Here is a 14,368-nt window from a genome sequence, read left to right as displayed (position 1 = left end):
GGATACAAAAAAATTCTTTAACTTAGTGTTTCAGTTCTTTAATACAGTAGAACCTCAGAGTTATGAACATTTTGGTTATTCTTTCAAAAGTTTACAACTGAACATTAACTTAATACAGCTTTGAAACTTTATTATACAGAAGAAAAATGCTGCTTTTAACCATCTTAATTTTAAATGAAACAAGCACAGAAACAATTTCCTTACTTTGTCACATCTTTTTTTTAAACTTTCCCTTCTCTTTATTTTTTTAGTTGTTTATTTAATACAGAACTGTACTGTATTTGACACATTCCCACGCCTTTCTTGGAAGGCCCATCCCATAGTTGGAGAACCACTGGTGTAGATTATCATGATGGTAGTAGGTTAATGCTTAGAGACTGCTGCTGTTAGCTGTGAGTGTTGCTTTAACTTATATTTTCCTTTTGAATCTTTGCCTTGTGAGGAAGTACATGTGAGCATTCTTAACTCTAAGCTAAGTTGTTTTGTGTGGGAATTTCCTCTTTTTTTCAAAATATAACTTGCATACATGCACAGGATGAGAACTCAGGGCTAAAGACTAAAGAGCTGGAGAGAGGAATTAGCTGGGTAGTATAGAAGTAGAGTCAGTCAAATAGTCACATCTCATGTATTTAAAACAGAACATGCCTGATGAGTAAGCTCTAACCTACACTCCAGCTTCCTCAGGTTGTGACTCAAAGCTCTGTATGTGACGCTCCAAAAGCCCTGTAGCCTGAGAAGCTTTGAGCACCAACTGACAAAACTTTGGGCATCAGATTTTCCTACAAAGAATATAAGGTTTTAAATACAGCAGAAATATTATTGTTTTACCTCTTTAAAATAATTTCATAACTTTTGTTAATTTGTAGACTAAAATGGAAATTGTAGCATTAAAAACAAATGTCTTACCATGAACTGCTGAAATAATGATTATTCTTCCATGTAGATTTAGAAGTTTAACACATATATTTATTTTCAGTAAAATTGTGTTCATTTTGATTGGCTGCCGCTTAACAAATAACTCTTATACAAAAAGTATATTTACAAACTGAAAATAAATCAACATTCTTTAGATGCAAGTACAGTATCTGTCCGATTAGAACTACTTAACAGTAAAGAAAAACTAGGTGTTTTTTAAAAAGCAGAGCACATGCGTCATCTAATTACATAATAAAGATAGCTTCATTCACCACTGAAATGCAGCTATTTTTAGCTTACAACATGGCAACACCAGCAACGCACAGTTAGTTTATGACAGGAAGTGAAGAATGCCACATCCAATTAAAGCAACAAAAGATTAGGTATAGTTGAACCCTACTGGACATTGGCCAAGATACTAGTTCAGATGCCTCCTATTATTTCAAAATGTTCATTAAAGTCTTAATGACAATGGAATGTCATTTCTGCATCTCCTCAAAATACACTTATAATAACACTCTTCCTCCATTTTCATGATGGGTCATTGCTTCTGCATTGATTCGGAGGGAATAGTGCCATTTGGCACCTACTGAATAAACACCACTTCAGAGATCAAAGTTTATATGTGGTGAACCCTACCAGTGCCCATTCAAACTTATGAAAAACTTAGAAACAAATAGTAACATTTGGCATTAGCCATCAGCATTTTAAGATATAAAGAGTAAAATAAGTGAGTTCAAACCACAAAGACCAAGGAGTCTCTTTTCTTTACATCCTTTATACAAACACTACTATGTTGTTTACTGTTCACCTCCACGTTATGTTTAAATTACAATAGTCCTTAGCCTTTTTGAAAGCTTTCTTGGGGTTATAATGTTTCACTGTGCTCTTCACTAGAAGACCCGTCAACAAAACTGAAACTTTACATCTAAATATAGTAGAAACATTAAACAGTCACAGTCAATATCTGCTTATTTGTGAATTGCCAAGTTTATGATGGTATTTTGACTTTTTTATTTTGTAAGTGACAAGATTGAAGGTGCATCACTTTTTCTTACTCTGACATTTGTTTTTAGTACTGACACCTGCCATTAATAAAATAATAGACATTAAGGACATATTGCTTGTGTCATTCAGAAACAAAAATCTTAATTTCTGTTCTGCATCTTTTCTCAGTTTTCTTTTTTATAATTCTGTAAATGAACACAGATGCATTAGGATATTCCTCTTGGGTCCTGCATTTTAGCACTTGCTCTAATGTATCAAACTACTGTGCATTTGGTGAAAATAAGCTTTCTAAAAATATAACTCCTGGTTGCCTGTATAAACATGATTGAAGAATGTATGACACAATTTCGTCTGTTCAGAGTTGGCTGTTTAAAACTTCTGATGCTATGTCCTTTGTTTACTGCAGTTAAATGAAATTATAACAAACCCAGCAGAAGGCCAGTTCTGGCAGGTGGATCATATCAAACCAGTTTATAGCGGAGGAGGACAGTGCTCTCTGGAAAATCTTCAGACTCTATGTACAGTTTGTCATAAGGAGGTCAGTATAAATCAGAACTCATAATCCCTTGTATGTTTAAGTAAATAGATAATTTATGGAAGTGTCAATGAAAAATTCTACAGCCATAATTTTCAAAAATAACTGGACGACTTCTTGGTCACCAAACTTGATACACTTTAAAGGGGCCTGATTTTCTGAGGATTGGGTGCTCAGCATTTGCTGAAAACCAGTCCTTTTTTTATAAATGTCTCAGTTGTGTTCCCAAAATTGCTAATTGCTGTTCAAAATATCGGCTCAAGTGTATAAGCACTACATATATGCTATAATATATTCCCACCTGATCCCCTGATATGACCTGCAGTGGGTTCAAATCCTGTTTGTTGAAACATCTTGATATAAAACTACTGAAAGCATTACTTTATATAAGTTCTCCATAATGGATACAGTAGAAGCTGCTTCTTTCTTTACCTCTTGAGGAGGACTTAATAGGATACTTCAGGCGTAAGTGATAATTTAGGCTATGTCTACACTACAAGCGAGGAGTGTGATTCCCCTGCTCTCATATATGTGCTTGCGCTAGCTCTCATTGAGCTGGTGCAAGTATAAATAGGAGTGTAACCACAGTAGCACAGGGAGTTGCAATGGCTTAGCCATGCCACGTACAGAGACACCAGTTTCAAATGAGTTTGTACTTGGCATGGCTAAGCTATGCCTCCACTGCCACGGTCCGTGCCACCATGGCTACGCTACTATTTATAGTCATGCTAGCTCCCAACAGAGGAGGAGTTCCGGGCCAAACAGCACAAATAGATTAGAAAGTAATATTTGTAATTTTAGGCACTAGGATTTTACAGCATCCTGATTATTTTACACTTATGACCGTTAAAATAAAAGATTTTTTATCTCTATCGTGCAGCTAGTTATAGTCATACTTTCTGCAGTTTTGCAGAGTTTAAACATGGGAAGTATATAAGGCAGAGCTGATTTAAATATCAGTTAATGCAGTTAATTTCAATTATGTACACTTATAATTTATTTTTTCCTATCTTTTTTGACTAATTTAAAATAAAAAGCTATCAGTGGGCCTTCCATCTAAGGACATTATCCTACAGTTGTATCTGGGTGGGTGCATCCTTGTGCCTGTGTAGAGCCCCACTGAAGTCAGATGATGTTATGTAAGATGTACAGAGATGTTCCTGGCCCTCTCATCACCTCCCCTTAAAGCATCAACCCACATTTCCTGTTTCTGTGTAACCTGTAACTCAGCTGACCTTGCAACCAGTGAACATAGTACATTGGAAAATATGACAGGATCAGGTCACTAAATAGACTGAATGAAACAAGTTTCATTGTTTTTTACAAATATAAGTAAAATGAACTGTCAAAGACAATAATAATCAACAGTAGTAATCATAATTAGTAACCCTTACTTAGTTTGATTTATAGTGGTAGCCTTAGACACACTCTCTGTTGGGAGTAGTAAATTTAAGTTTTCAGGAACACAATAAAACCCCCAATTTTTATCCAAAGGTTAGGAGTTTTCTTTTTTGTTTTCTTTGCAAATAATAGTATTAAGATTGTAAAAGTTGGACAAAAAATACTATGTGCTAAAGACCTATGTGCTATGAATAGTCAAAATAAGTAATTTGGTTATCCTGTTTTTTAGAAAGTAAAATATGTGTGTACAATGACTAGCACAGTGGGGTCGTGGTCCATTACTAGGTTCCTGGTACTACAAACAATAATCTGCAAAAATAAAAATATTACACCTGAAATACTATATCCTCAGTGCTAGACACTGATTTCCCCCAATAAAGAGGTATGGGTGGATTTCAGTACAGTTATCATGTTAATTTAAGTTGTCTTTTTCACTCCTTTAGTAGCTTCTTGAAGTGCAGCTTCCTAGAGGTTGCTGATATATACTCAAGGTGTCACACCAGCAGGTACTCTGCAAGTGATCTTGCAACCACATTTGAACAGGTTGGAGTATGCAGGCTTCCTTTAGGGGTAACAGACTTTCCCCAGTATTAAGTATAAGATAAATAGTAAAAAGAAAGCATTACAAAAATTCCCAGTTTGGGTTTGGGAACAGACTGTGCCACTATAGGCAGCATACATGCTCCAAGGTTGTGCAATGCTGGGATGTACAGCAGCAGCATATACATGGTACATTCAGTGCATGTGAAAGTTGTTGCTAGGTTTTTACCAGTGGAGACTGAAGCTGAAATTCTTTCTGCTGCACTGCTTCTCTCTTCATTTGTCACTAATGGGTAATACCTCACATCTATTGAATTCAGAGGTGGTCCAGTGTTGTTGTTGCTGGAAGCTCCAAGATTAAGCCCTGCCCTTCAGCTCAGGTCACCAAAATTTCTTCCTCCAGCAGCGGAACAAGCTGGTAGTTCAGTTTCTCCTGACCATTTTGTTTTATAACTTGAATTTTTATTCATTTGCATGGAACAGCAACTTCATTTCAGCTCATTCTCCTGAGCTTGTGGAATCCACTGAGTCTCTAACCGTCGGGTTTGTCTGGTACGGTACCTCTAGTGAGCTCCTTTGCCCTCCCCACCACCACCACGACAGCAAAGAAGCCCTACAAACATCAAGCCAAGTCTGAGGAGTTTATAGGCAGTTTTTCAGGAGCCTCAGAGGGTGAGTTGTTCCCTGCTGCTGCAAGCCACTGACCTTTCCTTTGCCAGGGTTACATGTTTGAGAAAGCAAGCTCTGCTCTACTGCCATAAGCCATCAGCCCTTGCTCTGGCAGGACAAGGGGCTTTGAGTCAGACTGGCATGCTCGGGCCACACTCCCTACCCAAAGCTGTAACTCCACCATGGAAGGCGGGATCAGGAACATGAAGATTTCCAAGGAGACCAGGACCCCTCACAGCCTGCTCGGGGCCAAGTCTTGCAAACTCCAGAGGCTCCAGGTCCCAAAAGGACAAAAGCACATATTCATTCATGAGGAATTAATCTGTATTATTAGTGAGCAAGTGACACAAAAATACAGATTTAAATTATTTCTCCTTTGACTTCCTACCAATGAGTGTGTGTTTGCTTGGGCTCTCCACTTATACAGGGGATCTAACAGTGCTCTGTATCATGATTACTGTATGAGACACATGTATTCAGCATGTCTGGGATGAGATGCCTGTGATTTCTGTGAAGCCCTTTCTCGGGCAGCAGTGTAATGGGAATTGTGCCTGTCTGGCTTTCAGTCACAGACTCTTGGTCTTCCAAGAATCTGAAAGGCGAGAAGTGGTTTCTTTCTGTCCCTCTTCCTCTCCATGAGCTGGCTCCACATTAAAGCATTAGGAGAGTTTGTTAGGCAGCCTGTATCCACACCAGAGGCACAGAAAGTCTGAATGTCCCACACAACTTCATCAACCGCTCTCTACCTTAAGTTCCTAAAACTTAACTTCCCCCTTAAGTTAACCCCGAGTGAAAAAAACAGTCACCTTTTCAGATGGGGACTTCCTTCCAAAAGATCTCATAGGCCATAAGAGTGAGGATACCATACAGATTTCAAAATCTCTAACATATAAAGTCCACACACCAGTTGTTCCCTGTTCATCTCATCCTATACAAAATGCCAAGGCCTTAGAACCTCAAAGATGCTGCAAGCAAGATGTGAAAATCCTGCACCAGTTAGCATGCTAGGCATCTGGGAAACCATGGAGTGAGGGAATCAAGGCTTCCTCTACAAGGTCCTTTGTGGTATCATAGGAAGAAAGTGTGTGAATCCCATCCTAAGAAGATTGCAACAGAATTTCCAGTCTTCTACAGAGGCATCCTTTGGTAGGAAAGTGCTAGTGGGTTGGTTCCGAAATAATTCCTTAAATTACAAAGTTCTTGTAATGGGGGGTATGTCTATTTCTGCCTGTTGTTCTCCAGTAATAATAATAATTCTGCTTATCCTTCCTCTCTGTAAGTCTGTGATTCACTGCTCACTAATTCCCAGTTATTTTGAACGAGGAGAGAAGCTCTGCAACAGAATGAGAAATTTCTTACCTGATCATTTTCTTTCTGATACAACTTCTCTCCTCATTCAGCCCACCCTGACTGGTAAATTACTGCAATACAAGTTGTAACAAATTGAAAATTTTCTCTGAAAGGAGACTTAAGCATATAATTACCTTAAAGTTAGTTGATATCACTGCAAGTTGTTGCCCTAGTGCTAATAATCGGTTGCTGAAGTGTGGCTAAAATTTTGGAAGAACTCTGCTGGTGGCTTGAACTGAAGAGTTGAGCTTAGTCCTCGAGCCTCCAGCAACAACACTGGACTACCTGCAAAGTCCACCAATGGAAGGCATTATCCATTTGTTATGAACGAGGAGAGAAGCTGCTAGCAGAAAATTACCAGATAGGATATTTCTCATTGTTTGTGTACAGAATGAATAACACCATTGGAAGCTTCTGCATGCTCTGTTGTTAACGTGTCTCAGTTCTACCTAACCTGGAGGGAGGAGAGTATCAGTGGGGATGAAAGGATCATGTAATAATGTAATGTTAGTAAACTTCAAAGCAACCTGTTTGATTTTTGGCACCACTGCTGAGAAAGACAATAAGGATGTTTGTTACTGCCAATTGCAGTGGTGTTTTTAATGTAGACACTTGTATACTAAGAATTGGACTAGGACTATCAAACTTATTTTGCACAGGTAAGTAAATAACCATCAAATGGTAGTAATTTTAGAAAAAGCTTTAAAAGATGCTGCCTTTTAAGGTAAATGAGTCTCTTCCACTAATGCAGGTGAACTATGAATAAAAAGTAAGATACAGGCATAGATCATCTTTAAAAACATAAGATGTATGTAAAGTGATTCTCTAATCCCCCTTGGAGCCATATATTACGGTGTTCTAATCCTGGCTCTCCCACTGACTTGCCATGTGACTTGGTGCTAGCCATTTGTCCTATGTCTGTTTATCCATGTTGGGAAAGAAATAATACATGTTATCAGTCCTCACAAAACTCCCTATAAGAACATTTATTTGCACAGCATCAATGTACAGTGCTACCTGACTTCTAAATATTAAGTACTAGTTGACAGCAATGCACCCTTCTGGTGGACAGGGTTATGAACATCAGGGCCTGCAACATACTTCAATAGTCACCTTCAACAGTTAGCTGTCTAAAATCCCTTAAATAGAACTTGTGAATTTAAATTATCATCATTTCTCCAAATTGGTTGCCTCATTCTACCACATGAGCACCTTGCAGAAGAAATTAATGTAACACTTTTATAAATAGACTGACATTTTGGTGACTTATAGTAGAAATAGCAAAGCCCAAATATGTTTTTTTTTGTAATCAATCAATTAACAAGTATATCAGACTTCAAGATTCTAGTTTTAAAAAAACACATGAAGAGTTTTACTCCAATAAGTAAGACTGATGTTCTTCTTGTAATATCTAATAGAAAAATCAGTGTTCAAATTTGATCTTTCTCCTGTACTCAGTACTTCATAAAGAAATGAGTGTGCCAAATTGGAAGACTTAGTTCAACAAGAACTTGGAAGTTGTCGCCCTGTTACAAGCATCTATATTTTAGATAATGTGATAAGTAGTACAACACGTTTGATCTAACATGAGACCCCAATTCTTTAACAATCAAGGTAAACTCAAATGTAGAAAACTGTTGCTAAGTAATTTTTAATATACACAGACACATCTTTCTTTCTTTTCAGAGAACTGCTAAACAAGCCAAGGAAAGAAGCCAGATGAAAAGACATTCTTTAGCTTCAAAATATGGATCTGATATCACAAAATTTTTTGTAAAGATGTGAGTAGGATATAGCATCACATACTACTGATGTGAAATGCAAATGTGTTTAGTTTAGTATTTCAGAACTATCATGTATGTGCATGGGTTTTGGTTGGGCATTGATGCAGAATTCTGAATCTTTACAGTCTAATTCTTTTAATAGAGTAACTTCTGATAAATCTTACTCAGTTAAAACCAAGGTTAGGGAAAGAAGTGACCATTCTATTTTATAATTGTTTCAGTATTTCTGGGGTGTCAGAACAACACAACATCATATTGTCATCATGTATCATGACAGTTTCTTCACTAGATGGATCAGTAGCTTTAAAACTATATATCCTGGGTTTTGTTGTCATAAGTCAGAAACTTAATGTTGTTTCAGTATATGTTATAGGACCTATTTTTTTCTACTGTATTTCTGTTTCCAAATTAAATTATTTGTAACTCCACCTGTCAGAAACTGGTGAGGCTTTACTGGAATTTTTATTGTCCTTGCATTGTTCTGACATACTAGGGGCAAACATCTTACAGTAAAGATGTCTTTGCTTAAATAATTATTTGGTATTTTTGGTTCCAACATTAAAATTGTTTTTAACATACAGAAATAGACAAATGTACCCTAAATGAAGTAAGGGAGGAAGGTTTTTAGTTTTTTATTTTTCTATTTCTATTTTTCAGTACTTGGGAGATGTTCTGATACTAAAGTGATAGCAGACATATGAATACCTAGACTGATAACTGTGTGTGTCATTGTTCGGGAATTGAGTTTGGATTGGGTTTATTTTCAGCAATTATTTTGGCTACATTTCAGATAGAATAAAAGAGAAGTGGCAACAGTTTAATTATCAGAATTACTTGAAGGTTATTTCCTATGCTAACTGCATTTCTATTTCATTTTTCAAAACAAATGTACTGACTGCTCTTTTCATGGGCTGTATAGTACATTAGATGGTTAATGTTTCAAAATATGACTGAATCCAACTGAACCTGAAACTGAATTGAACACACATGTGACAGAGAACACTGTATTTCCTATAGGAGCTTGTTTTGTATTAGATAATATAAAATTTGCGTTCTCAGTACCTCCAGAACATATTCTCATTTGCATAGCTCATGCTGACAGCCATGTATCTCTTTCTCTCACTGTGATCACAGTCTTGTTACTTGAGTTTGGAAGGGTAACATCCAAAGTTAGCTCACTATGGCAGTGGGGTATTTCACATGCTGGTTAATCACCTCTTCTAAGTTGTTTTCTCTTTAAGCAAGTAGAATTAGCTGGTAAAGTATCCTTGATGCCTCTCACAAAACTTTTTAAAAATTACTTTTAGAATATAAAAAAATTATTTCTGTGGGTTTTTTATTAACTTCAGGGGTTCTCACAACTAACTTTTTGGTGGCTACCAACTCTTGCTGGTGGCCGCTCTGATGATTTTTCCTAAAATTCTTAATTAAATGTAGAAAAAAACAAATGCATATGCACATACACATGTCCAAATCATTGTAATTTATTTATGTAGGATTTTTTGAAGACTAATTAATAAAAATAATGTACAGTTGTCTATATTCTTTACTGAACCTAAACACAAGAGAAACAATGTCTGTACAATTCTGAACTAAATTTAGAAATCCTTTTTCATAATAAAAGTCCAAATAATAATTAAAAACATATCTCCAAATATGTCCAAAATTTCTCTCTTACATAAGTGTAGACAAAAAAATCAATCCAATTCAGTAATAATAATGATGATAGTGACAACAAACAGAATCCTCTTACATTGTACTTTAGTAAAGTTCTGGGTTGGATCAGACTATGTGCAAAAGTTCAGGAGCTCTTTGAATGGAAAGTCTGAAGAATCTCAGGTCTTCTGTGAAACTAGAAGGGAAGCTTCCAGGTTAGCATCAGTGAGCAGTTTCAGTACGTGTTCTTTCAGAAAATGCAGTTCACCAAATGCCCTCTCACACAGCACAATAGTAGAAAACTGGGACAAGAAAAGAAAAGCAACTCTGCTTGTAGGTGTCCTCAAACAGGTATACATTACTCCAGACCTCCAGAACTGTAACACTGGACTGACTGAAATATGTTTGCATTCTTGCATCATTGCGCATTTGCAGCATGAGGTACTTGAGAATGTCGAAGGAAGTTGATCTGTCTTGCTAGGCAGTTAGTTTGTTTGCAGCCAAAAAAGGTGAACCAGAATTGCTGAGTGGGTCAGTCACAAAGGTGTACTGATGGAAAAAGTTTTCCTGAAACAATTTTCAGGAGCCTCCAAGAGGATACTCAGGTATTCAGTTACAGCTAAGCTGACCTTTCACTGCACATTCTCATCTTGACAGCTGAGAAACTGACTAAGCTGATAAAAAACTGTAGAGTCCTGTTCCTCCTGTAGGTGCTGGATGATGTCAGTGATCGTCATTCTGAATGTATTAATTACTTCCGTTCTGTCAAATATCATTAGGTGAGGTTTCTGAAACTCCAGTTCAAGGAAGCAAGCTTTGGTAAAAACTCTTTCAAAAATAGCAAAAAAATCATGTACTTCTGGATTTTGTAGCTTTTGGGATAGTTCTGGTGAAATTGTGTTCAAAGCCTCAACAAGCTCTTCCCGCAGCTCAAACAGCCTCTGTCATTAAAACTAAGCCAGCAGACCAGGTTGTAATTCAGAAGCACCTTATGTGTGTCTCAGCCCATTTTGCACCGAGTTGCAAATCTCCCCTTATTGACACCGCTGGCATTGATGTACCTTTTCACTACAGATTCAATCTCATCCATACTTTTCATTGCGGCCTTGCTGGCAAGTAGTTCTTGGTGGGCAAAACCGTGAAACAAAAAGTTTCTGAGTTCAGCTCCCCTATTTGTGCGCCTTGCAGAGCCGCTGCCCCATCAGCTGTCAAGCCGCACAGACTGTCAAAGCTAACACGGCACTATTCCGTTCTTGCCTGAACACATTCAAAAATGGGTTTGCCAGTTGGCCAATCACTGAGGCTCACCTGACATAAAACACCTTCAGACAAACAATGGCAATCACAGTCAAAAATGCGAACGCATACAATTACCTTGGGATTCCTTGTGACAAGGCTATCATAGGAGCAAAGGTTGTAGAAAGGGCTCACTGTGACTTTTTTTTAGCTATTTCTTTTTCTAGAAAATTCAGCAGATCGCTTGTGCTCCTCCGTCACATGTTGTTGCTCAGAACTATATCTCTGACGCGTATTTTCCGGTTGTACGGCCAGAACACTTTTCTTCGAGTTCTCTGTAGCTGAATGGTTTTCTTGCTTTCCCTAAAAGTAGTGCAACTTTAAAAGTAGCCACCCTTATCTAATCCACTTCATTAAAAAAAATCTCTGAGCCCTCACTGTTGTCTTTTGAGCTCGTTTTTTTAATCATTTAACAGCTTGCGCCTGTGAAACTCACCATGGTCATTCTGTTCAACTTTCCCTGCATGAGTGCTATAATGACATTGCATTGCATAAATTTTAATTTGATTAATTTCTTTCTTACAAAAAGCGCACACTGCAACTTGCTCGGAAATTGAATCAGATGGCTTCAGAAACACAAGTAGCTGCGTTTCACACTGGTCCTGAAATGTTTGGTTTTTCTTCCTTCCATGTTCTGCTTTTCTTAGCAGCATGTGGCTCTTCTGAGACCATCTCTGTATCATATACAGGGTCCTTTTCTGGCACTGATATTTTGAAAAACTTTTCTGATATCTATTTGCATTTTTAACTCTTTCACTTTCTGCCATGTACAGTGTCAACCTACCCGAACACCATGTAGTGATCTTGCCCATGATGACGTTGGCCAATAGCTGCTTACGGAGCTATAGTGGCATGAGATGTAAACATAGTGATTAGCCAATGAATACGCTTTGTGACTTGAAAGAAAACCACACCTATGTAGTTCAGCTCTGCCTGCACTGTACCATACCGTAATATTTAGAAGGGAATGAGTGTACATTATGATTTATGGGGTTTATAAGGTAACTTTAATACTTAACATCTCAGCGATTGTTGGGGCGTTTTGGAGGCTGTCATGACCTCAAAAAAATCTGCTGGTGGCCACATTTGAGAAACTCTGAACTAAGATATTTGCATGAAAACAGGATATATTTTTTGCAAGTTCAGCTGCTCTTGCTTCTTATTCCCTTCGTCCATTATATTTTGATAATGATGTAACAATATGCTTCTTCTAGTGATTGTTTGCATGGATTCCACTCTCAATGAGCATGGACTCCAGGCATGTACCCCATAAGACTGGATTCTTTTGGCCAGCTTTGTCAGTTGCAGGCACGCCTGTGCCCTACATGTGCTCTCACACACCCCTTCCCAGAGCATAAAGGGACGAGCAGGCCCAACCATCCCTCAATTCTTTCTTACCACCAATGGCAGCAAAAAAAGAGCTCCTGCAGTGTCCATCTTCTCCGCGCACTGGCAAGTATTAGCTAATTAGTAGTTAGTTGTTATAGTTAAGTAGCTAGTGCTTAGGCTGCAAGTCTGTCACAGAGGTCACGGATTCCGTGACTTTCCAGGACCTCCGTGACTTCTGCAGCCTGCTGGTGCACCTGACCCCAGGGCTGCCAGAGCAGCTCGGGTGGCCCCGAGGCCAGCCCCACTGACACCCCCAGCAACAGTGGTCGTCCCAGGCTGCCCTTCCCCCACCCCATCCAGCAGTGGCAGCGGCGGTTCTGGGCCGCCCACCTCAGCAACAACAGGCTCCCTGGAGCCCCCTCCTCCAAAGTATCAGCGGGCGTCCCAGAGCACCAGCGGGTGTCCTGGAGCAACCCCCCAAGCACCAGCGGGCTCTCCAGAGCCCTCCCACGAGCACCAGCAGGTGCCCCGGAGGCCCCCATACACCCTCCCAGAGCTAGTGGCGCCCCCAGAACACCCTAGATTTAGTCAGGGCTTTATAATACAAGTCATGGACAGGTCACAGGGCTGTGAATTTTTGCTTATTGCCCTGTGATCTGTCCATTACTTTTACTAAAAATACCCATGACTAAATCTTAGCCTTAGTTATTGCCCGTTAGCTAATAAAAAGCTGAAAAAAAGTTTTGCTTAGATATTTTCATTTAGGCTAGACCCGATCCCCTTCCTCTTTGTAAAGGGGCAATAGCACTATGGCAGAAGCTAAATCTCCAGAATTCAAGCCCTGTCCATCTGTTAATGACAGGCACTTCCACTGCCTACTCTGTCTAGGAGAGGGACATACTTCAGAGCAATGCTCTATGTTTGGATCTTTCTCTAAGTCAGCAGTTCTCCACCCACAGGCTGCATGCAGCCCAGTTAGCACACAGCTGCGGCCCAGCTCAGCTGTGTGCTAAAGGCCATCCCCCGGGTTCCCAGCTGCCCAGTGTGGAGGGGTGTGGCCAGGCTGCCCTGCCATCCAGCGCGGCAGGGGCAGGGGCAGAGCTGCCAGCTCATCCCACGTGGCATGAATTCAGGGTCGGGGCTGCTGCCAGGCCCTGTGAGCTCCATACAGTTTTGCACCCCGATGTGGCCCTTGGGCCAAAAAGTTTGCCCATCCCTGTTCTAAAAGGTCTGCATCACCTACTGTCTCCAGAGCTGGATCTCCGCACAAGAGACACAGATTAGGCCAAGTAGTGTAGACTCAAATACTGTAGAAGCAAGAAGAGGAAACTGAGGAAGGGCATCACCTGCAAAGGGTAAAAAATACTAGTCTCTAATGCAATCTCTCCATCCTCCCCTGATGAAGCAGTGAACCCTTCTACATCTGTCTGAGTGGGTGACTTCAAGGTGTTGCAGGACTTCATTTGGTGCATTGCAGAGACCCTGGATATCGTTTTCGTATCCCTGGGAAGTGTTTACAAGGTATGAGTGCGTTTGTGGCCTACTTGTATGCCAGCTCATTAAATAGAGCTGCATTCAATAATCAGGTGCAGACACTAAAATGATTGCCAAACTAGGAAAAGTGGTTGCATTTAGGTTGGTTACTAGCTAAACCAGACCTAAATTCAACCATTTTTCCTAAACAAGCCAGAGCATAAGACAATTAGTGGAACCTATTTTGAATCACCCATGTGTGGCTTAGGCAGTTCTATAACAAGAAATGCAAGGTATTGTTTGTTTTTAACTGTTGGGGAGGCAGCAAGTGATAAAAGAAAATCTTCTTGTGAAGATTTAGTGCTACTGTCAGCAACTCGAGGGGAAACACATCCTCTTTCCTAGTGGCAGG

At 39.3% G+C, this 14,368-nt stretch overlaps 1 protein-coding gene across 2 annotated transcripts in view; it reads left to right on the top strand.

The window, feature by feature from the left end:
- ZRANB3 (zinc finger RANBP2-type containing 3) overlaps window positions 1–14,368 on the top strand; it is a 184,146-nt gene that overhangs the window by 115,312 nt on the left and 54,466 nt on the right. Inside the window, exons 20-22 of one of the 2 annotated variants that reach the window (XR_012641407.1) lie at window positions 2,330–2,461; window positions 4,883–5,071; window positions 8,105–9,716. Coding sequence is in view for 1 of the 2 variants with exons in the window: in XM_074967266.1 (XP_074823367.1) it covers window positions 2,330–2,461; window positions 8,105–8,199 (227 nt within the window). In the remaining variant the exon portion in view is untranslated. Of the gene's footprint in view, window positions 1–2,329; window positions 2,462–4,882; window positions 5,072–8,104; window positions 9,717–14,368 lie in introns of those variants that run through there. The other variant, XM_074967266.1, reaches the window with a different exon arrangement.

This window comes from Natator depressus, chromosome 11 (genome assembly GCF_965152275.1).
Source record: "Natator depressus isolate rNatDep1 chromosome 11, rNatDep2.hap1, whole genome shotgun sequence".
In the NCBI taxonomy this organism is placed as follows: Eukaryota; Metazoa; Chordata; order Testudines; family Cheloniidae; genus Natator; species Natator depressus.
The sequence above is the reverse complement of the archived record's forward strand: the minus strand, read 5'-3'. Positions and strand labels throughout refer to the sequence as shown.